This window comes from Salvelinus namaycush, chromosome 6, assembly GCF_016432855.1.
Source record: "Salvelinus namaycush isolate Seneca chromosome 6, SaNama_1.0, whole genome shotgun sequence".
Taxonomy (NCBI): domain Eukaryota; kingdom Metazoa; phylum Chordata; class Actinopteri; order Salmoniformes; family Salmonidae; genus Salvelinus; species Salvelinus namaycush.
The window spans coordinates 40,994,231-41,016,265 of record NC_052312.1 but is presented as its reverse complement, the minus strand read 5'-3'; the positions used below and the strand labels follow the sequence as shown (position 1 = coordinate 41,016,265).

Genomic DNA, 22,035 nt, shown 5'->3' with positions numbered 1-22,035 from the left:
ACACACACACACACACACACACACACACACACACACACACACACACACACACACACACACACACTCATTACCTCAGCCAAGGGTTTCTCTAACTGGCCAATTTACCTGTACTGCTCATATTACACAGGTTATTGACAATTATAACCGTTTTGATATATACAGACATAATGTTGAATTCCATTTCATCTTAATGTATCGTGCTATATCATATTACATAACATTGTGTCGTAATATATTTTACAAAGGTGATTTATACTAAAATATGACATTAAATTCGAACATATTGTATCATATTACATCACATTGTAGGATAATATAGTATATTGTGCATTGCAGTACTTTGTAGGCGCGCTTATCTAGAGAGCGTCTGGGGATGTAGGGTTGGTCAAGTGCAAGTGCAAGTGCAGGTTCAGTTTTTGTATTTATTTTGTTTTATTATTATAAATATATTTTTTAATCATAATGTAGCTACTTTTCTAGAGGGGAATTTATTCCTAATTCTTAAATCTAATGTCATGGTACAGGGTTATCTCCTGTTAGTAGTATGAGGACAGAAGGCATGTGGTTGTGTTTAAAAAAAGAATAGTTGTAAGGTTAAGGATGTACTGACATATCTGACCTTGTCGGAGCGCCCGTTGTTGAGGCTGAGGTTGTTGACGGCGGCCACCTTGGCGTCCAACACCTGCTGTTCTCTCTTCAGCTGCTCCTTCATCTGCCTGGCCTCAGCGAAGGCCTTGGTCACAGCCTCATGGTCGTTCAGATAGCCCCCGGAGGACAGAGATGACAGCAGGTCTGGAGAGAGACAGACAGAGAGAAGAGTATATGGTAATATTAGAGACTGAATGATAGGACAGGGATGACAGCAGGTCTGGAGAGACACACAGAAGAGCATGTTCCTATTAAAAACTCAATGAGGGGAAATATCAGGAATTTGTTTTTTATGTATATATACACTACCGTTCAAAGTTTAGGTCACTTAGAAATGTCCTTGTTTTTGAAAGAAAAGCACATTTTGTGTCCATTAAAATAACATTAAATTGATCAGAAATACAGTGTAGACATTGTTAATGTTGTAAATGACTATTGTAGCTGGAAATGGCAGAATTTTTATGGAATATCTACATTACAGAGGCCCATTATCAGCAACCATCAATCCTGTGTTCCAATGGCACGTTGTGTTAGCTAATCCAAGTTTATAATTTTAAAAGGCTAATTGATCATTAGAAAACTATTTTTTTTCAATTATGTTAGCACAGCTGAAAACTGTTGTACTGATTAAAGAAGCAATAAAACTGGCCTTCTTTAGACTAGTTGAGTATCTGGAGCATCAGCACTTGCAGGTTTGATTACAGGCTCAAAATGGCCAGAAATAAAGACCTTTCTTCTGAAACTCGTCAGTCTATTCTTGTTCTGAGAAATGAAGGCTATTCCATGCAAGAAATTGCCAAGAAACTGAAGATCTGGTACACCCCTGTGTACTACTCCCTTCACAGAATGAGCAAACTGGCTCTAACCAGAATAGAAAGAGGAGTGGGAGGCCCCGGTGCACACCTGAGCAAGAGGACAAGTACAATAGAGTGTCGAGTTTGAGAAACAGATGCCTCACAAGTCCTCAACTGGCAGCTTCATTAAATTGTACCCGCAAAACACCAGTCTCAACGTCAACAATTGTCACGTTCCTGACCTGTTTTTTCTTGTTTTGTATGTGTTTATTGGTCAGGGCGTGAGTTTTGGGTGGGCAGTCTATGTTTTCTGTTTCTATGTTGGTTTTGGGTTGCCTGGTATGGCTCTCAATCAGAGGCAGGTGTTTGACGTTTCCTCTGATTGAGAGTCATATTAAGGTAGGTTGTTCTCACTGTTTGTTTGTGGGTGGTTGTCTCCTGTGTCTGTATGTATGTTCGTGCCACACGGGACTGTAGCGTTGGTTTGTAGTCTGTACCTGTTTCGTGCGTTCTTCGTGTATTTGTAGTTCTCATGTTTTAGGTCAGTCTACGTCGTTTTGTTGTTTTGTATTTACCAAGTGTGTTTCGTGTTCGTCTATCGTCTTTAAATAAATCTATTATGTCATCATACCTCGCTGCACATTGGTCTTCCGATCCCTCTCTCCTCTCCTCGTCCGAGGAGGAGGAGGAATTAGAGTTCCGTTACAGAACCACCCACCAAATTACCAGGATCAAGCAGCGGGGAAAAGGGCAGCGACAGCAACTGCAGAGATCCCAGGATTCATGGACATGGGAGGAGATCCTGGACGGCAAAGGACCCTGGGCTCAGCCAGGGGAATATCGCCGTCCCAAGGCGGAGCTGGAGGCAGCGAAGGCAGAGAGGCGCTGGTATGAGGAGGCAGCGCGGCGACGCGGTTGGGAGCCCGAGAGTCAGACCCAAAAATTTCTTGGGGGGGGGCACACGAGGAGTGTGGCAAAGCCGGGTAGGATACCTGAGCCAACTCCCCGTGCTTACCGTGGAGTGAGAGGGCGTCGTACTGGTCAGACACCGTGTTATGCGGTAAAGCGCACGGTGTCCCCAGTACGCGTGCTTAGCCCAGTGCGGGCTATTCCACCTCGCCGCACTGGTAGGGCTAAGTTGGGTATCGAGCCGGATGTCATGAAGCCGGCCCAACGCATCTGGCCACCAGTGCGTCTCCTCGGGCCGGCATACATGGCACCAGCCTTACAGATGGTGTCCCCGGTTCGCCAGCATAGCCCAGTGCGGGCTATTCCACCTCGCCGCACTGGCAGGGCTACGGGCACCATTCAACCTGGTAGGGTTGGGCAGGCTCGGTGCTCAAGAGCACGTGTCCTCCTTCACGGTCCGGTATACCCGGTGCCACCTCCAAGTACCAGTCCACCGGTGGCAGCCCCCCGCACCAGGCTGTCTCTCCGGGTTCTCTCTCCAGCTGCTCCCACCTGTCCAGCGCTGTCAGAGCTTTCCTCCTCTCCAGCGCAGCCAGTGCCTATACCACGCACCAGGCTGTCTCTCCGTCTCCTCCCTACAGGTCTGCCAGTCTGCCCAGAACTGCCCGTCTGTCCTGAGCTGTCAGAGCTGCCCGTCTGTCCCGAGCGGTCAGAGCTGGCTGTCTGCCCAGCGGCGCCTGAACTGCCCGTCTGCCCAACGCCGCATGAACTGCCCGTCTGGACTGAGCCTGCAGAGCCGTCGTCCAGCCAGGACCAGCCAGAGCCGTCCAGCCAGGACCAGCCAGAGCCGTCCAGCCAGGACCAGCCAGAGCCGTCCAGCCAGGACCAGCCAGAGCCGTCCAGCCAGGACCTGCCAGAGCCGTCCAGCCAGGACCTGCCAGAGCCGTCCAGCCAGGACCTGCCAGAGCCGTCCAGCCAGGACCTGCCAGAGCCGTCCAGCCAGGACCTGCCAGAGTCCCTCAGCCCGGAGCTGCCGTCCCTCAGCCCGGAGCTGCCGTCCCTCAGCCCGGAGCTGCCGTCCCTCAGCCCGGAGCTGCCGTCCCTCAGCCCGGAGCTGCCCCTTATCCCGGTGCTGGCCCTTATCCCGGTGCTGCCCCTTCATTTAGGTGGGTTTAGTTGGAGGGTGGTCATTGGGAGGGGGATACAGAAGCGGGGAGTGACTATGGTGGTGTGGGGACAGCGTCCGGAGCCTGAGCCACCACCGTGGTCAGATGCCCACCCAGACCCTCCCCTAGACTTTGTGCTGGTGCGCCCGGCGTTCGCACCTTAAGGGGGGGGTTATGTCACGTTCCTGACCTGTTTTTTCTTGTTTTGTATGTGTTTATTGGTCAGGGCGTGAGTTTTGGGTGGGCAGTCTATGTTTTCTGTTTCTATGTTGGTTTTGGGTTGCCTGGTATGGCTCTCAATCAGAGGCAGGTGTTTGACGTTTCCTCTGATTGAGAGTCATATTAAGGTAGGTTGTTCTCACTGTTTGTTTGTGGGTGGTTGTCTCCTGTGTCTGTATGTATGTTCGTGCCACACGGGACTGTAGCGTTGGTTTGTAGTCTGTACCTGTTTCGTGCGTTCTTCGTGTATTTGTAGTTCTCATGTTTTAGGTCAGTCTACGTCGTTTTGTTGTTTTGTATTTACCAAGTGTGTTTCGTGTTCGTCTATCGTCTTTAAATAAATCTATTATGTCATCATACCTCGCTGCACATTGGTCTTCCGATCCCTCTCTCCTCTCCTCGTCCGAGGAGGAGGAGGAATTAGAGTTCCGTTACAACAATGAAGAGGCGATTCCGGAATGCTGGCCTTCTAGGCAGAGTTCCTCTGTCCAGTGTCTGTGTTCTTTTGCCCATCTTAATCTTTCATTTTTATTGGCCAGTCTGAGATATGGCTTTTTCTTTGCAACTCTGCCTAGAAGGCCAGCATCCCGGAGTCGCCTCTTCACTGTTGACGTTGAGACTGACGTTGAGACTTTGATCGAAATCCCTGGGCTGACAAGGTGTAATCTGTCGTTCTGCCCCCGAACAAGGCAGTTAACTCATTGTTCCCCAGTAGGCTGTCATTGTAAATAAGAATTTGTTCTTAACTGACTTGCCTAGTTAAATACAGGTTCAATACAACAACAAAAAATGATGGACAAAAAAATAGCTTTTCTTTCAAAAACAAAGACATTTCTAAGTGACCCCAAACTTTTGAATGGTAGTGTATAGTGTGTATTTTAGTTTACAAAAAAATGTAATCAAAATTGAATTGACTAGAACTTTGATTGTTGATTGTTCAACGGTAAATCTGTTTGTCAGATTGCAGATTGCTCCATCTCTTTTAGAGATCAACTATTTGGATGTAAATAGCCTCTAAGGCCATCCAGAATAAACACTGTCCTTAACCCCTGTCAGGTCAATACATGACCAGACACACAACCAGATGGGAGACACACACACATGCAGTCGTACACTCATCCGGACACAGACTGACCAGTTGACTGCTAAGGCTGTGTGTGTGACTCACTTTGCACCTGTGGCCAGGTCTGCTCTCTCTTACCCTCCACTGAGAGACAGAGACCTTCAGATCACACGCACCCATACCCATACAGACACCCCTGTCAAAACCCTGACATTTTAAGTCTGGATGTTATTTACCGCGGTGAACGTCACTCCCACCCAGCGGCAGACAGAAACACACGTTGAACGGTAAACACAGTGTACAAAGGCATCCTGACAGACCATCTAAAAGCCCAATCCCTCAAATCTCAAATCTCCACATCATTCAGATTTATTTAAAAGCTCCAGCATTCCTCCCGAAAGGGGATACAGTTTTTTGTTGTTGTTGCACAAATACACACACAAACACACACACACCTCCTTTCCGCCTGCCTGTCCACACTCGCAAACACACCCATTCCCTCACTATCCATTTAGTCTTTTTCATCCAAAAGCTCATGGAATTCTTTGAAGAGTAGAAAAGCGCAGGCGGCATCCCGGAAGATTACTCCTATTAAACCCAAAAAGCCTGCTAATTTGCCCCTCCGGAAACATCTGCCCAACACATATCAAAGATGATTCTCTGCTTCTTTTCAGCGTTGTTATTTGCGTTATTGCAGCAGCTTAGCGGACGGAGCGTCAGCAGCATCTGCTGTGTGACTGTGAGAGGCGGGAGGTCGGAGGGATGAGAGAGGCCGTGCTATCGCTCTCTCTCCATCTCTGGGTTAACTCTAACAAAGAGCTGCTCCAAGCTTATGGCCCTTTATCTGTCACTAATCCCTCCTGCTAATGCCATCTCAGGGCAGATTACACTCTCAGATTTGTAATGACAGAGGAGTGAGCTTTTACAGAAGTCATAACGGCAACATCGGATGCAGAGAGAGAGAGAGAGAGAGAGAGAGAGACAGAGACAGAGAGAGAGAGGGAGATCGAGAGAGATAGAGAGAGAGAGAGAGAGAGACAGAGAGAGACAGAGAGACAGAGAGAGACAGAGAGACAGAGAGAGACAGAGAGACAGAGAGACAGAGAGACAGAGACAGAGACAGAGACAGAGACAGAGACAGAGGCCGCTGGGCTGGGATGGCTGGCTTGCTGGATGGTAGTGGGTTTTAATCTGGATTCAATGTGTGTGTGTGTGTGTGTGTGTGTGTGTGTGTGTGTGTGTGTGTGTGTGTGTGTGTGTGTGTGTGTGTGTGTGTGTGTGTGTGTGTGTGTGTGTGTGTGGGTGTGTGTGTGGATAGAAATAGGGGATGTGAACATGTGTGTGCGTGTGAGCAGAGATGGACTGTGTCTGCGTTCTTCTCTCTTGTTATGTGTGTGTGAGTGTGTGTGTGTGTGCACTGTGTGTGTGTCCTTGAGTGTCTGATTGCCAACCTAGGCATGACCCAGATAGGAGGGCTGGGGACAACAGTGAGACCCAGCCAGAGCCCAAACCCTACCCTACCCTGCAGCCTCACTCTGCCCTGGCCTGGCACTAATTATTCAGAGTGGCCACACACACACTGTTGAAATCACAAAGAGTGGGTCTCAGCAGTAGAGGTCACAGACACTGACAGTCATTCAAAGTTCAGTCCTTCAGATCAGACTCTCGGAGACTGTAATTGAGGAGAGGTTGGATTGTGGGAGATAGACTGATAGAGGACAGATGCTGCGAAGAGACTGGACAGAGAGGACCACGCACACAAAGACAATGAATAATAACCATGTGTTATTAAATCCATTGACAGTCATAACTCCCTGTCTCTCTGTGTTTGACTGCAATAGCAAACGACGTGAAGCTTCTTCTGACCTGGTAACACTAACAGGAACAGATGGAAACAGACTGTGTGCCGTGGCAGCAGACAGACACTCATTGTGATCTAAATCAAACGGCTTGCCTCAACATGTCCCATCTGAAACATTACAACCTAATCCATTTGTCAGAACAAAAAACATCTGGGACGTAAATCCACTAATCTACTATTAAATCCTGCAATTTGTTGAAAAACACTGAGATTAGAAAGAATACAAGTTAGAAATGGCTAACTGCTGCAAGAGGAGGACGGGTGTGTGTATTATAATGTATGTGTGTACTATAATAGCTGTGTGTGTGTGTGTGTGTTTGTGTGTGAGTTCTAACAGCCGTGTCGTGTGTTTATAATAGCCTTGTGGTCTGTGTGTGTGTCTGCTGTTATTGTGTTATTAATGCAGGTTGTTATGTGTGTATCGTTCTGTAAGAGGCTTGTCTAATCTCATCTGTGATAAGTCCCGTCTGTCACACAGCTACTCTATTCATCTGAAAAACACACTCTCCTCTTCCATCACTCCATTTCCCCTCCTATCCTTCACACTCCTCCATCTCTCCACCTCCTCCTCCTTTTCCTCCTCCTCCTCCTATTCAAACCCCCGCTTAACCTGCCTCTCTTGCTAATAAACGCTTCACAATAATATACCCTACAGGCAAACACAATGGGAAAACATAACCTACACTAATTATAGCATATAGCATTGTTTTTTGTTACTTTTAACCCTTTTTCTCCCCAATTGGTAGTTACAGTCTTGTCTCATCGCTGCAACTCCCGTACAGACTCGGGAGAGGTGAAGGTCGAGAGCCATGCGTCCTCCGAAACACAACCCAACCAAGCCGCACTGCTTCTTGACACAATGCCCCCCATGTGTCGGAGGAAACACCGTGCACCTGGCGACCGTGTCAGCATGCACTGCGCCGGCCCGCCACAGGAGTCGCTAGAGCACAATGGGACAAGAACATTCCTGCCGGCCAAACCCTCCCCTATCCCGGACGACGTTGCGCCGCCCCAATCAGTGAATCAGTGTTTCATGAATACATTACTTAAAACACTACTTAATGGTGATGTGAGTGAAATAAATTACATTCATGTGCATGCTTATTACTTAAAATATCTACTACTACTAATATTATTATTGTTATTATTGTTATTATTGTTATTATTATTATTATTATTATTATTATTATTATTATTATTATTATATTACTACCACTACTACTACTTATTCTATAATGGATGAAATAGTTTCTTCCCTACTAATATTATTATTATTGTTATTATTATTAATGTTATTATATTACTACCACTACTACTACTTATTCTATAATGGATGAAATAGTTTCTTCCCTCCTCAACAATCTACACACAATACCCCAAAATGATAAAGCAAAAACAGGTTTTTAGACATTTTTGAAGATTTATAAAAATAAAAAAAAACGGAAATATCACATTTACATAAGTATTCAGACCCTTTACACAGTACTTTGTTGAAGCACCTTTGACACTACAAGCTTGGCACAATGGGAGTTTCTCCCATTCTTCTCTGCAGATCCTCTAAAGCTCTGTCAGGTTGGATGGGGAGCGTCACTGCAAAGCTATTTTCAGGTGTCTCCAGAGATTTGGTTTAAGTCCGGGCTCTGGCTGGGCCACTCAAGGACATTCAGAGACTTGTCCCGAAGCCACTCCTGTGTTGTCTTGGCTGTGTGCTTAGGGTCGTTGTCCGTTCATCTATCCCTCAATCCTGACTAGTCTCCCAGTTCCTGCCGCTGCATAACATCCCCACAGCATGATGCTGCCACCACCATGCTTCACCGTTGGGATGGTATTAGCCAGGTGATGAGCGGTGCCTGGTTTCCTTCAGATGTGACGCTTGGCATTCAGGCCAAAGAGTTCAATCTTGGTTTCATCAGACCAGAGAATCTTGTTTTTCATGGTCGAAGAGTCCAGTCCTTTAGGTGCCTTTTGGAAAACTCCAAGTGGGCTGACATGTGCCTTTTACTGAGGAGGGGCTTCCGTCTGGCCACTCTACCGTAAAGGCCTGATTAGTGGAGTGCTGCAGAGATGGTTCTCCCATCTCCACAGAGGAACTCTGGAGCTCTGTCAGAGTGACCATCGGGTTCTTGGTCACCTCCCTCACCAAGGCCCTTCTCCCCTGATTGCTCAGTTTGGCCGGGCGACAAGCTCTAGGAAGAGTCTTGGTGGTTCCAATTTTCTTAAATTTAAGAATGATGAAGCCCACTGTATTCTTGGGGACCTTCAATGCTGCAGACATTTTTTGGTACCCTTCCCCAGATCTGTGCCTCGACACAATCCTGTCTCAGAGCTCTACGGACATTTCCTTCTAACTCATGGCTTGGTTTTTGCTCTGACATGCACTGTCAACTGTGGGACCTTATATAGACAGGTGTGTGCCTTTCCAAATCATGTCCAATGAATTGAATTTACCACAGGTGGACTCCAATCAAGTTGTAGAAACATCTCAAGGATGATCAATGGAAACAGGATGCACCTGAGCTCAATTTCAAGTCTCATCGCAAAGGGTCTAAATACTTATGTAAATACGGTATTTAGGTTTTTCATCTTTAATACATTTGCAAACATTTCTAGAAATCTATTGTGTGTAGATTGCTGAGATTTTTTAAATATTTCATTTAAAAACAATCAGAAATGTGAAAAAAGTGAAGGGGTCTGAATACTTTCCGAATGCACTGAATATACAGTTGAAGTCGGAAGTTTACATACACCTAAGCCAAATACATTTAAACTCAGTTTTTCACAATTCCTGACATTTAATCATAGTATACATTCCCTGTCTTAGGTCAGTTAGGATCACCACTTTATTTTAAGAATGAGATATGTCAGAATAATAGTAGAGAATTATTTCTTTCAGCTTTAATTTCTTTCATCACATTCCCAGTGGGTCAGAAGTTTACATACACTCAATTAGTATTTGGTAGAATTGCCTTTACATTGTTTAACTTGGGTCAAACATTTTGGGTAGCCTTCCACAAGCTTCCCACAATAAGTTGGGAGAATTCTGGCCCATTCCTCCTGACAGAGCTGGTGTAACTGAGTCAGGTTTGTAGGCCTCCTTGCTCGCACACACTTTTTCAGTTCTGCCCACAAATTTTCTGTAGGATTGAGGTCAGGGCTTTGTGATGGCCACTCCAATACCTTGACTTTGTTGTCCTTAAGCCATTTTGCCACAACTTTGGAAGTATGGTTGGGGTCATTGTCCATTTGGAAGACCCATTTGCGACCAAGCTTTAACTTCCTGACTGATGTCTTGAGATGTTGCTTCAATATATCCACATAATGTTCCTTCCTCATGATGCCATCTATTTTGTGAAGTGCACCAGTCCCTCCTGCAGCAAAGCACCCCCACAACATGATGCTGCCACCCCCGTGCTTCATGGTTGGGATGGTGTTCTTCGGCTTGCAAGCGTCCCCCTTTTTCCTCCAAACATAATGATGGTCATTCTGACCAAACAGTTCTATTTATGTTTCATCAGACCAGAGGACATTTCTCCAAAAAGTATGATCTTTGTCCCCATGTGCAGTTGCAAACCGTAGTCTAGCTTTTTTCTAGCGGTTTTGGAGCAGTGGCTTTTTCCTTGCTGAGTGGCCTTTCAGGTTATGTCGATATAGAACTCGCTTTACTGTGGATATAGATACTTTTGTACCTGTTTCCTCCAGCATCTTCACAAGGTCCTTTGCTGTTGTTCTGGGATTGATTTGCACTTTTCGTGCCAAAGTACGTTCTTCTCTAGGAGACAGAACGTGTCTCCTTCTTGAGCGGTATGATGGCTGCGTGGTCCCATGGTGTTTATACTTACTATTGTTTGTACAGATGAACATGGTACCTTCAGGCATTTGGAAATTGCTCTCAAGGATGAACCAGACTTGTGGAGGTCTACAATTGTATTTCTGATGTCAAGGAAAGAGGCACTGAGTTTGAAGGTAGGCCTTGAAATACATCCACAGGTACACCTCCAATTGACTCAAATGATGTCAATTAGCCTAATCGAAGCTTCTAAAGCCATGACATCATTTTCTGGAATTTTCCAAGCTGTTAAAAGGCAAATTTTCCAAGCTGTTAGTGTATGTCAACTTCTGACCCACTGGAATTGTGATACAGTGAATTATAAGTTAAATAATCTGTCTGTTAACAATTGTTGGAAAAATGACTTGTGTCATGCACAAAGTAGATGTCCTATCCAACTTGCCAAAACTATAGTTTGTTAACAAGAAATTTGTGGAGTGGTTGAAAAACGAGTTTTAATGACTACAACCTAAGTGTATGTAAACTTCCGACTTCAACTGTATATATATGTGTGTGTGTGTGTTATGTTCAATTTGTGTATGCGTGGTGAGTGGGTGCAGTCCCTTACCTATGGAGTTGACTCTGGACGGTGGTCCTCCGATGCTGGAGGGGGCTGTGCTGTGTTTCATGGATCCGGTGCTATGGTGGCCCAGCTTCATGGTGGGGACCTGTGGGGAAGCGGGGGAGGTGGGTGACTTGCTCTCGCTTGCTGTCTTAGGCTTGGACGACAGGTTCAGGGGCTGAGCACCCTCGTCCTGCAAAATCAAAACACACCAGTTGTGGCCTAGTGGTCGCTGGGTGGGTTCAACCAATCACAGAGGATCACCTCAGACGTTTGCCCAATCAGAAGGCTTAGATTGGATTCTACAGCAAGGCAGAGTGGACAAACGTGTGTCCCGTATGGCTCAAACCACAGGATGAGATGCCCAAACAAAGCTAAAATACATACTGTATTCCCCATGCCATGGAAGAGAGTCATGCACATTCTCTGCCTCCTGAAAGAGGTACTGGACATGCAATGCCTCAAGGTGAGAATTGATGCTCGTGTGTCGTGCACATGCCACACAGAAGAGGACATGCATCGCACACTTATATTATCCACAGCACACGACACATACTACGCTTCATAAGGACACCACAAGAGCCCCTGTCAGACACTTAAAACCCCTTCAAGGTCGACCCTTAAGCACAGCTGAGAGCTTTTACAATGGCTCATGAGAAAGCGGATGAAAAAAAAACAAGAATATAGAAAAATGCTTGTTTTTTTTGTGTAGATTAAAAGGCAGCATGTAAAGACTCTCAGAGATGTGACCCGTTGAGTTTCAGCAGCTGTACAGACCACTTAGTCAGAGACACAGCTTCACAGCCTCTCATCAAGTCTAGATGAGGAGTTTCACTTTCCCAAGTGCAGCACATTGGCAGACTTGAGGAAGACAACAGCAGTAGATAACAGTAGAAGCGTCAAGTGTCAAACCCAGAGTGGCTGTGTGTGTGTGTGTGTGTGTGTGTGTGTGTGTGTGTGTGTGTGTGTGTGTGTGTGTGTGTGTGTGTGTGTGTGTGTGTGTGTGTGTGTGTGGACAGTTGTGTGCCATGTGGCAGCTACGGTATATCAATTCATTTCCATGTGGACCTCCACCCTATAAGGGTTATCACGTTAGTCACGGTGGCAGGAGAATTCGATCCCGGAGAGATGGCCTGATGTACTGTCTGTCTGATTAAAACACAGCAATTAACACTCACACACAACAGGGGGTAAAGTATGCATGGTTAGCTAGGAATACATCTAGAACAGGGGTCAGTAACAAGCGGACCACTGGCCAAAACTGTCCCGCATGTTGTTATTTTGGGCCCGCCAACGGTTCTTTTTTTGGGGGGTATTTTAGTTTTTGGTCAGAAAAGACTGTAAAATCACCAGGAATTCATCTTAAAATTATTTTAATTTAGGAAGTCTGTTCCCAAGTATTCCCACGAATAAAAAGAGAGACATACAGTATGTGATTGTGTCTCAATGTAATCAAGTTATGAAATGATTATGTTATTTTCAAATACAATCTCTTTCTGGGCTTAGTTGTGGTCATTTGCTGTGTACAAATGATTCGAATTATGTTCCGGCCCCACGACCATCCCCTCAAAAATAGTCTGCGGTTGAATCTAGTGGCCTACCCCTGACCTAGGATACGATTCATCCAGGGACCAACCAGGCCCAATCCTGCTTAGCGTCACAGGCAAACCAGCAGAGAGATGCTGTGTAATACGGCTGCTAACAGTGACTTTGTCTGATTATGAGCATTCCACAAGTCAATTAAGACCTCTCTCTCTCTCGCTCTGTCTCGTCTCTCTCTCTCTCTCTCTCTCTGTCTGTATTGTAACAGGATTCCCCTCATTAGAGATATCTGTGTGAAAGCAGGGAGACCCCCAAAGATGTCTTCACTAGGCTAGGAGACAATAGAGTCAACATTAGTAAGACCTGCTCTCACTATTGAATCGTGACCCATATTATTGTACAGTGGGCTTTACTCACCTCTGAATGGGAGAAGAAGAGAGTCGTGAATATTTATTACAGATAATGCCTCTGTCTCTCCTCTCCTCCCTTCCCAGTGCTCTGGATTGGGGTCTTTTAGTAAAGAGACAAATCCTTAAGTGGGAAGTTGCCAACATGGATAATACCAGTGTGTTGGGGGAATTAGTTGAGACTCAGGCTCTGAGAAGGCTTGGGCCTCGTCGTGTGTGTGCCTGCGCTAGGCATTGTTAAAGGAGCTTTAAACCTCAGGACAGAGAGACTGTGTGAGGCAGAGAGAGAGAGAAAGAGAGGGAGAGAAAGAGAGAGAGAGAAAGAAAGAGAGAGAGAACCTGAGACGGAACTGCATTTCCTGACAAAATGTAAAAAATATAAAACAATTAGAGAGTGTCATTTTCCCAAATTTGAAACCCTTATTCAAGGTTTCAAAGACCTCTCTGATGAGGATAGGCTACCCGTCCTGTTGGGGGAGGACGCAGAGAGCTGTGGGTTGGCAGCGCACTACATTGCTGCCTGCCATAAGTTGAGGGACAGTGTCTGACAGAACAATCAACCTGCACATGTCCTCTACTGTATGCTTATTGTTATTGTTGAATGTAGGGTTATTGTTGTTACTGTTGTCCCGTTGACCATTTTGATTCTCATTTTTTTATTTATTTTTTATATTGTAAATATCCAAAATAAGCTTTGGCAATATGTACATTGTTATGTCATGCCAATAAAGCGAATTGAATTGAATTGAATTGAGAGAGAGAGAGAGAGAGAGAGAGAGAGAGAGAGAGAGAGAGAGAGAGAGAGAGAGAGAGAGAGAGAGAGAGAGAGAGAGAGAGAGAGAGAGAGAGAGAGAGAGAGAGAGAGAGAGAGAGAGAAAGAAAGAAAGAAAGAAAGAAAGAAAGAAAGAAAGAAAGAAAGAAAGAAAGAAAGAAAGAAAGAAAGAAAGAGAGGAGTAAAGGAGTGATAGTAACAGGGAAAGGGAAAGGGAAAGGGGGATGTATGGCAGTACTTCTCCTGTATTTCACCCCAGTGAAGTGCTGACACGTGAAAGTGACATCATCCCTCTGTATCTTATCAGGTCGCTGACGGTTCAATTACCAGGACAAGTGTGTGTGCCGCCATCTATCCTCACCAGGGTGTGTGTGTGTGTGTGTGTGTGTGTGTGTGTGTGTGTGTGTGTGTGTGTGTGTGTGTGTGTGTATGTGTGTGCAGTGCCGTGGTCATTCATCTATCACAGGCCTGTCTGCTCTATGGCTGGTGGGCTGAGGTCTGCTTCAGCTCACACCAAGCCAGGGTCTCTGTGGTCACACACAGAACAGATACCTCTCTAGCCTTGACTGTGCCCTGCAGGGTTCAGCGACAATAAAGTCACACTGGTAAATACACGTGGTGGGGAGGCAGTGAGAGAAGAAAGGAGTGGCAAGGAGAGGAGAGGTGAGCAGAGGAGAGGTGAGGACAGGTGAGGACAGGTGAGGAGAGGAGAGGTGAGGAGAGGAGAGGTGAGGACAGGTGAGGAGAGATGAGGACAGGTGAGGAGAGGAGAGGTGAGGAGAGGTGAGGACAGGACAGGAGAGGACAGGTAAGGAAGAGTGAGGTGAGGTGTGGACAGGAGAGGAAAGGTAAGGAAGAGTGAGGTGAGGTGTGGACAGGAGAGGAGAGGTGAGGAGAGGTGAGGAAGAGTGAGGTGAGGTGTGGACAGGAGAGGAGAGGTGAGGAAGAGTGAGGTGAGGAGAGGTGAGGAGAGGTGAGGACAGGACAGGAGAGGACAGGTAAGGAAGAGTGAGGTGAGGTGTGGACAGGAGAGGAAAGGTAAGGAAGAGTGAGGTGAGGTGTGGACAGGAGAGGAGAGGTGAGGAGAGGTGAGGAAGAGTGAGGTGAGGTGTGGACAGGAGAGGAGAGGTGAGGAAGAGTGAGGTGAGGTGTGGACAGGAGAGGAGAGGTGAGGAAGAGTGAGGTGAGGTGTGGACAGAAGAGGAAAGGTAAGGAAGAGTGAGGTGAGGTGTGGACAGAAGAGGAAAGGTAAGGAAGAGTGAGGTGAGGTGTGGACAGGAGAGGAGAGGTGAGGAAGAGTGAGGTGAGGTGTGGACAGGAGAGGAGAGGTGAGGAAGAGTGAGGTGAGGTGTGGACAGGAGAGGAGAGGTGAGGACAGGAGAGGACATGAGAGGAAAGGTAAGGAAGAGTGAGGTGAGGTGTGGACAGGAGAGGAGAGGTGAGGAAGAGTGAGGTGAGGTGTGGACAGGAGAGGAGAGGTGAGGACAGGAGAGGACATGAGAGGAAAGGTAAGGAAGAGTGAGGTGAGGTGTGGACAGGAGAGGAGAGGTGAGGAGGGGTGAGGAGAGGTGAGGACAGGAGAGGACAGGAGAGGAAAGGTAAGGAAGAGTGAGGTGAGGTGTGGACAGGAGAGGTGAGGTGAGGAGGGGTGAGGAGAGGTGAGGAGAGGGGCTCATACAGTTGTACTTACAGGAGAAAGCTCCTGTCTCTCTATTTCTAACCTGCTGAGTGTCAGAATGAAAGTCCCTGGGAAGTGGAAACTATGTCTCTGGTCATGTCTCTGTTTAGACGTGGTCAGTGCTTCTAATATCCCGTGGACACTTTTTCTCTGGTTCCAGTGAGAGCCAGATGCAGCCACAGTGTAGTGGACAGTAAGATAACAGCGGTTGTGGTCATGGTTTCTGTCACATGGACAGTCAACTAAGGCTTCCGGGGAACTCACTTTAAGTCAGTGGCAGTGTGTGTGTGTGTGTGTGTGGGCGCGCTTGCGTGCGCGCATGCACGTGAGAGTGTATGATGTTCCCAGCAGGCCACACCTGAGTAGCCGTGTGTCCCTGTACCTCCTCCCCCCAGGGTAAAGCACTTAAGCGGTGCGCCTCAGTCCAAACATCTGTCTACAGCAGACCAGGCAGCCAGGCAGCCAGTCAGTCAGTCGGCCAGCCAGCCAGCCTCTACACTTCAGCAAGAGCCTCTTAATGAACAGAGACAAGACAGCACCTCTAAAATATACACGAAGGCCACCATTCTACCTCCTCCTCCTCCCATCACAGGAAGAGAGAGAGAGAGAGAGAGAGAGAGAGAGAGAGAGAGAGAGAGAGAGAGAGAGAGAGAGGAGAGAGAGAGAGAAAGACAGAGAGAGAGAGAGAAAGACAGAGAGAGAGAGAAAGACAGAGAGAGAGAGAGAGAGAGAGAGAGAGAGAGAGAGAGAGAGAGAGAGAGAGAGAAAGACAGAGAGAGAGAGAGAAAGACAGAGAGAGAGAGAAAGACAGAGAGAGAGAGAGAGAGAGAGAGAGAGAGAGAGAGAGAGAGAAGCCAGTGAAAAGTGCAAAGTAATGTCGATAATATTTCCCATCTTGTTTTGTTTTGTCTTTCATACCATGTCATGTGTCTTCTCAGTCATGTTGACACTGGTCTACTACCATTGCTTTAATGTATTGTTGTTCTGATTAATATTGTTGTTGTAGTTGTTATTAATGGTAATCCCATGTCCACTACTACTATTATTATTGCTGTTGGTCCCACCATTTATTTATATATATATATATTTTATATATATATATACATATATATTTTATTTTTATTTTTCGATATGTATACTTTGACAATGTAAGTAATAATGAACTTGCCATGTCAATAAAGTCAATTGAATTGGATTGAATTGAGAGAGAGAGAACGAGGGATAGAAATCAACAGGGGCTGAGATTGAGAGAGACTAATGGGGCGTCAGCCAGTCATAACGTAAGGCTGATAGAGTGAGAGAAAGCAGGGATGAAAATAGGAGAAAAGGGAACCCTGACAGTGGGTCTGTGACAGACTGTGGTGGCCACAGCACTGAGTGGAAGTGAAACCAGTGAGTGGTCTAGCCATTTCCATGGTGACCTGGTGGGGGCAGTGCGTGTCCACTCCCCTGTCCTGCTGTCTGCCTGTCGGCCATTACGGCTACCCTTCCCCCCTGCTAGGACCACAGTCGCCTCCTCTCCCTAGCCACTCCATATATATGGTAATGAGACCGGAAGAGAGGCGTGTGTCAGAGTCAGACCCTGTGTTAGACAGGGGGGCAGGTGAGGGGGTCAGGGGGGCAAGGTAGGGGGGCAGTGTGTTAGTGTGTGTGTGTGCGTGTACGTGTGTGTCAGTGTGTGCCGGGAGGGAGGACAGTGTCAGCGGGGAATCGATAGACACTATCGCGGGGTCACGAGAGCTGGGGTCAACCAAGGATCTTAATCAACACCATGGCCATGCTGCCTCTCTCTGTCTGAGATTACAACTCATCAGGGAGTAGAGGGGGGAAGGAGAGATGGACAGAGCGAAGGAAAGAAAGAGGAAAGGAAGGACCGCTCCACTGTGGGGCCCCTGGGCGTCTGCTGAGGGGCCCCTGGGGGTCTGCTGAGGGGCTTTCACTGCGTCTTCAACACAGATATTCATGGAGGTAAGACTCCGCTTGGATGGACACAGACCACCCACAGACCACCATAGCCCTATGGTCAGGGAGTGTGGTCCACACACTCACACATGCCAACGGCCACACGGCTGACTGCCTCACACCTCCACTACAGAGCTGAGAGCGGGCCAGAGACGTTGTCTCCAGCAACGTTGGGTAAGTGGTTGAGACTTCAGAGAAGTTGTTTGGTAAGTTTCATCGGGAGAACGATTAGTACCAGCAGGTGACTGGTTGACAGCCTGCAGCTTTTGACGCAAAAGGTACTGGATGCAAAAAAAAGAGCCTCAACCGAGCAGGAACACACACACATGCGGGAATGAATACCCCCGGGCGCAAAAAAACTCCAAAACACTCACACACACTCAGAGGTACGTACCTTGGGTTTGAGCGGTGGGGTGCTGCGGCTCTTCTCTTGGTGTGTGTTGGTGGGAGAGTGGGTGTTCAGGTTGGTCTGGGGCATACTGCTGTGTTTGGCCCCTGGAGACACCTGCATCGCTGCCAGCTGAGCTGCATACAGCTGCTATAGAGAGAGACGGGAGGGTCGGGGGGGGGGGGGGGAGAAAGAGGGGGAGTGAAACAAGGAAACAAGAAAGGGACACATGAATAAATGAATACTCAGAGCACACAAACAAAAAGAAGATGCCAGCTAAAAAAACCTGGTTGGCCATTAGTGAGTGGCTGATGGCCTGTTTGTGTGACAGAGAGAGAGAGGGACGCTGTCACTTCCCTTACCACACGGCCCCGTGGGAACACACTAACAGCCTCGATCTCTGAGTGAGAGATGTCCCCTTCAGGTGCATCGTGGGAAGGAAACACTCAGAATCCTACTGGGTCACGCTGAGAGAGAGAGAGAGAGAGAGAGAAAGTTGGGAATGTGTTTGCCAGACGGGACAAAACTCAGCTCTGTGCTATTGGTGTGTGCTTGCATGCCTGCGGGTGTGTTGCCACCAGCAGCACAGAGGTTAGTTTTGTCCCGTCTGGCGAACACATTCCCAACTTTCCCCATCTTTCTCTCCATCCACTGACTCTCCCCATCAAAAGCACAGAGAGTCTCTCTCTCTCCCTGCACACACACACCCACCCACCCACCCACCCACCCACCCACCCACCCGCCCACACACCCACACACACACACACACACACACACACACACACACACACACACACACACACACACACACACATGGCAGCGTACTGGATCTTAAAGAGCATCTGCACTGCTGACATTCAACAGCTCTCCCCTCTCTCTCTCTCTCTCTCTCAATTCAAATTCTATTTCAATTTAAGGGGCTTTTATTGGCATGGAAAATGTATGTTTACATTGCCAAAGCAAGTAAAATAGATAAAACAAAAGTGAAATAAACAATGAAAAATGAACAGTAAACATTACACTCACAATAGTTCAAAATGAAATAAAGACTCTATTCCACACATTATCTCGCAGACTGGCATGAAGACAGGCTGCTTTCTGCTTAGAAGGAACAAGTAAATGGCTGCCAGTAATATCTACTGAGGGGATCGGAGGTTTCATTTTCAGAATAAGATCTAAATGACAAATAATCCAGAGTAGTCACAGTGCTCCTGGATATTTACACAGCCTGATCGTCAGACAAAGCATTTAATACTCTCAAGCAAATATTTCCACAGCAACAGACACACCATAATAATCTTGGAAACGAACGAGCTACAATATTCATCACAAGCCCTCTTCCTCCTCCAGCTATTTCTGCTCCCCACAACAACGCTTTCTCATTCCCTTCATGTTTCTTCACAAGAATTCTCACCAAATGCGTTTGTTCCTAATTGTCTTTAAGATGAGGAAGAGAATAGCTGTTTATGAGTCAAAACGGGCTGTTTTTTAAATGGCATTTCTGTGTAAAGGGAGGGTTTGGGTTTGGGAGAGGCCCACTATGTTGTGAGAGGAACTTCCGTCCTTCTGTTGGTGGTTGGCCGCCGGCCACGGAAGGGAAACAAAGACTGGTTTATGCAAATGGCCATGGCAGCTCTCACTACCCATCAGCCACTGCTTCCCATTAGACACACTCCTCCTGCTATCTCTAATAAAGACATTTCAATCCTCTTCTTGAGGAAAACAACAGACACACACACACACACACACACACACACACACTAGGCACACACACTAAGTAAGCACTTGTTTTCCTTGAGAATCTTAAATTAATATATTAATACGGCTCTGTGTTTTTCAAATATCTGACACGCACGCTAGCACACAGGGATGCTCACCCACGAAACCCTCTCTGAGTGTCGTTCTACTAGTCCTCTGTTAAGGCTGTGCTCTGAGACTGGTTGCACTGAACACTGAGACACAGTACAGTAGGTCAGGACTGGCTGATGAAATAAAGGTCTCGCTGGTCATTTCTGTTCAATTACCCCCACCATGACTCCTGGAGGTGGGTGAACCCCCTCCTCTCCTCCCTCCACACCCCCTCCCCACCAGCTCTGACCCGCCTGGGAGGCCAGTGGACTGCGGGGAGGGTGTGTGTGTTAGTGTGTTAGTGTGTTGAGACCAGCGGTTCAGCATAGCTATATTTGCAGTGTGAATTGAGTTCCATTACAGGGCCAGCTCCCATCACTCAGGCCTGTTCAATGGGCCAGCGAGCAGAGTGACAAGTCACTTTACACACACACAGAAACAGACACACACACACACACACACACCAGAGAACGCCCAGAGCATACCCCCATCGCCAAAACGACACGCATGTCATCAAACAGGAAGTGACAGCACGGAGCCCCCGGGGTGACCAGAGGGGGGGGGGAGGAGGGGGAGACAGACACACACAATGAGTGAGAGGGGGAAAATCCTATCTTAGTTGCGACGAAGGAATTTAAATGTCAGCCACTAGCCAGGCACTAGGAGGTGGTGCAGGGAGGGGGGAGGGGAGGGGGGGAGGTTAGTAAGGGATTTGTAAGGAGTGTCTCCGTCTCCCCCCTGTCTGTCTCTCAACCCTGAGCTGTGTTCGTTTGAACTCTCTAAACCCGCTCTCTTTCTTCTTACCCTCTCTACCCTAATCCCTTCATGTGAGTCCTACTCCATCACTAGAAGAATCTGTGGGGGTTCTATGCTTGTGTGTGTGTATACGTTAAGAGTGTGTGTCTGTGTTTGTGTGTCAAAGACGTGTTTTTGTGTGTCTGTGTGTGTCTGTGTGTGCGTGTGTGTGTGCGTGCACCAGTGGACAAGATAAGCTCAAGAACAAATGTGTGTGCAAGAATGCGAAAAAACCCCAGAAACAATGAGGTGTTTACACATGAACAAACAGGTGTGTACGCCTGAGAAGATAATGTGTGTGTATTCCTATAAGTGTGTGTGTGTGTGTGTGTGTGTGTGTGTGTGTGTGTCTGTGTCTGTGTACACCCCTCACACCCCCCCCCAACCTAAGCCCTTTCTTTCCTGCCTCTCCGCTGTGGTCTCAGCCAGTTAGAACAGATCTGTGAATCTTTGTGTGCCTGTAACAGACATCTTCTCCTGTCAATAATCTCCAGCTTTACTCAGATTATGCTTTCTTCCTCCCTCTTGCTCTTTGTTGTGTGAATAGATGAGGGTTCAGTCCAGGCCACAGCCATTGTTTACTCTGGTCAGCTAGGCCCATTGTGCAACAGACCAATTATTCCATTACTCCTGTTTGATTCCCTTCGATGTGATGGTTGTTTGTTGAGTGGAGAGAGAGAGAGAGAGAGAGAGAGAGAGAGAGAGAGAGAGAGAGAGAGAGAGAGTGGAGAGAGGGAAAGAGAGAGAAAGGGAGTGGAGGGAGAGAGAGAGGTAGAGAGAGGGAGAGGGAGAGAGGAGAGAGAGAGAGAGAGAGAGAAGGGAGAGGGAGAGAGAGAGAGAGAAAGGGAGAGGGAGCGAGGGAGAGAGAAAGGGAGAGGGAGAGAGCAGGGATGAACTTTAAACCTTTAAATCTATCTATCTCTTTCCATCTAACTCTGTCAATCTATCAGCTCTATTGTTGGTGACAGTGAAGATATGAGGAAAGGAGGTTGTATTGTGATAAAATAAGATTGCAAAGGAAAAATAGAAGATCTGAAATCTGTATGGATTTATACTTCTTTCTCCCACTGTCTGAGACGGAGTTGGAGGTGGGACAGTGTGTGTTGTGTGTGTGTGTGTTGGAACGTCCTGACACTACGATACTACCTATATGAGACCTTCCTATTCTCCTATCTGTGCTGGTATTGATCAGTAAAGACATTTCCCACCGACATCACAGACTAGTCTATACAGAGATATCAGCACTGAAATAATGTTTCCAACGCTATCTATCCTGTAGCCACCTTGTCGGCATTGCTAAGTGTCAATGCATGCACATGCCCTGATAACACACACTGTCTCTCTCACTCTCCTCGTTCTCTCTCTCTCTCTTTCTCTCTCTTTCCTCTCTTTCTGTCACTTGTATCCCTCCCTCCCTCTCGTCGGTGTACAGTGCAATAATCCAGTACAATATGTTCCAACATCTGCCTCCCCATATGATACCTGACCGTTGACCCTCTTCACACCTCTCTAGCACTGCTGTTCACTCATTCCTCTCCTCCTGCTCATCCCTTCCTTCCTCCCTGCTTCATATCTCTCTGGCACTGCTGTTCACG

The 22,035-nt window shown here is 47.1% G+C and overlaps 1 protein-coding gene across 8 annotated transcripts in view; it reads right to left on the bottom strand.

The window, feature by feature from the left end:
- Window positions 1-22,035, bottom strand: part of LOC120050019 (transcription factor SOX-5-like) — a 111,452-nt gene that overhangs the window by 10,998 nt on the left and 78,419 nt on the right. For 4 of the 8 annotated variants that reach the window (XM_038996603.1, XM_038996607.1, XM_038996608.1 and 1 more), the window contains 3 exons: window positions 17,804-17,947; window positions 11,055-11,241; window positions 620-792 (listed from right to left, as the gene is read on the bottom strand). In XM_038996603.1, coding sequence (XP_038852531.1) covers window positions 620-792; window positions 11,055-11,241; window positions 17,804-17,947 — 504 coding nt within the window. Of the gene's footprint in view, window positions 1-610; window positions 793-11,054; window positions 11,242-17,803; window positions 17,948-22,035 lie in introns of all 8 variants that reach the window. The other 4 variants (XM_038996604.1, XM_038996605.1, XM_038996606.1 and 1 more) reach the window with 3 other exon arrangements.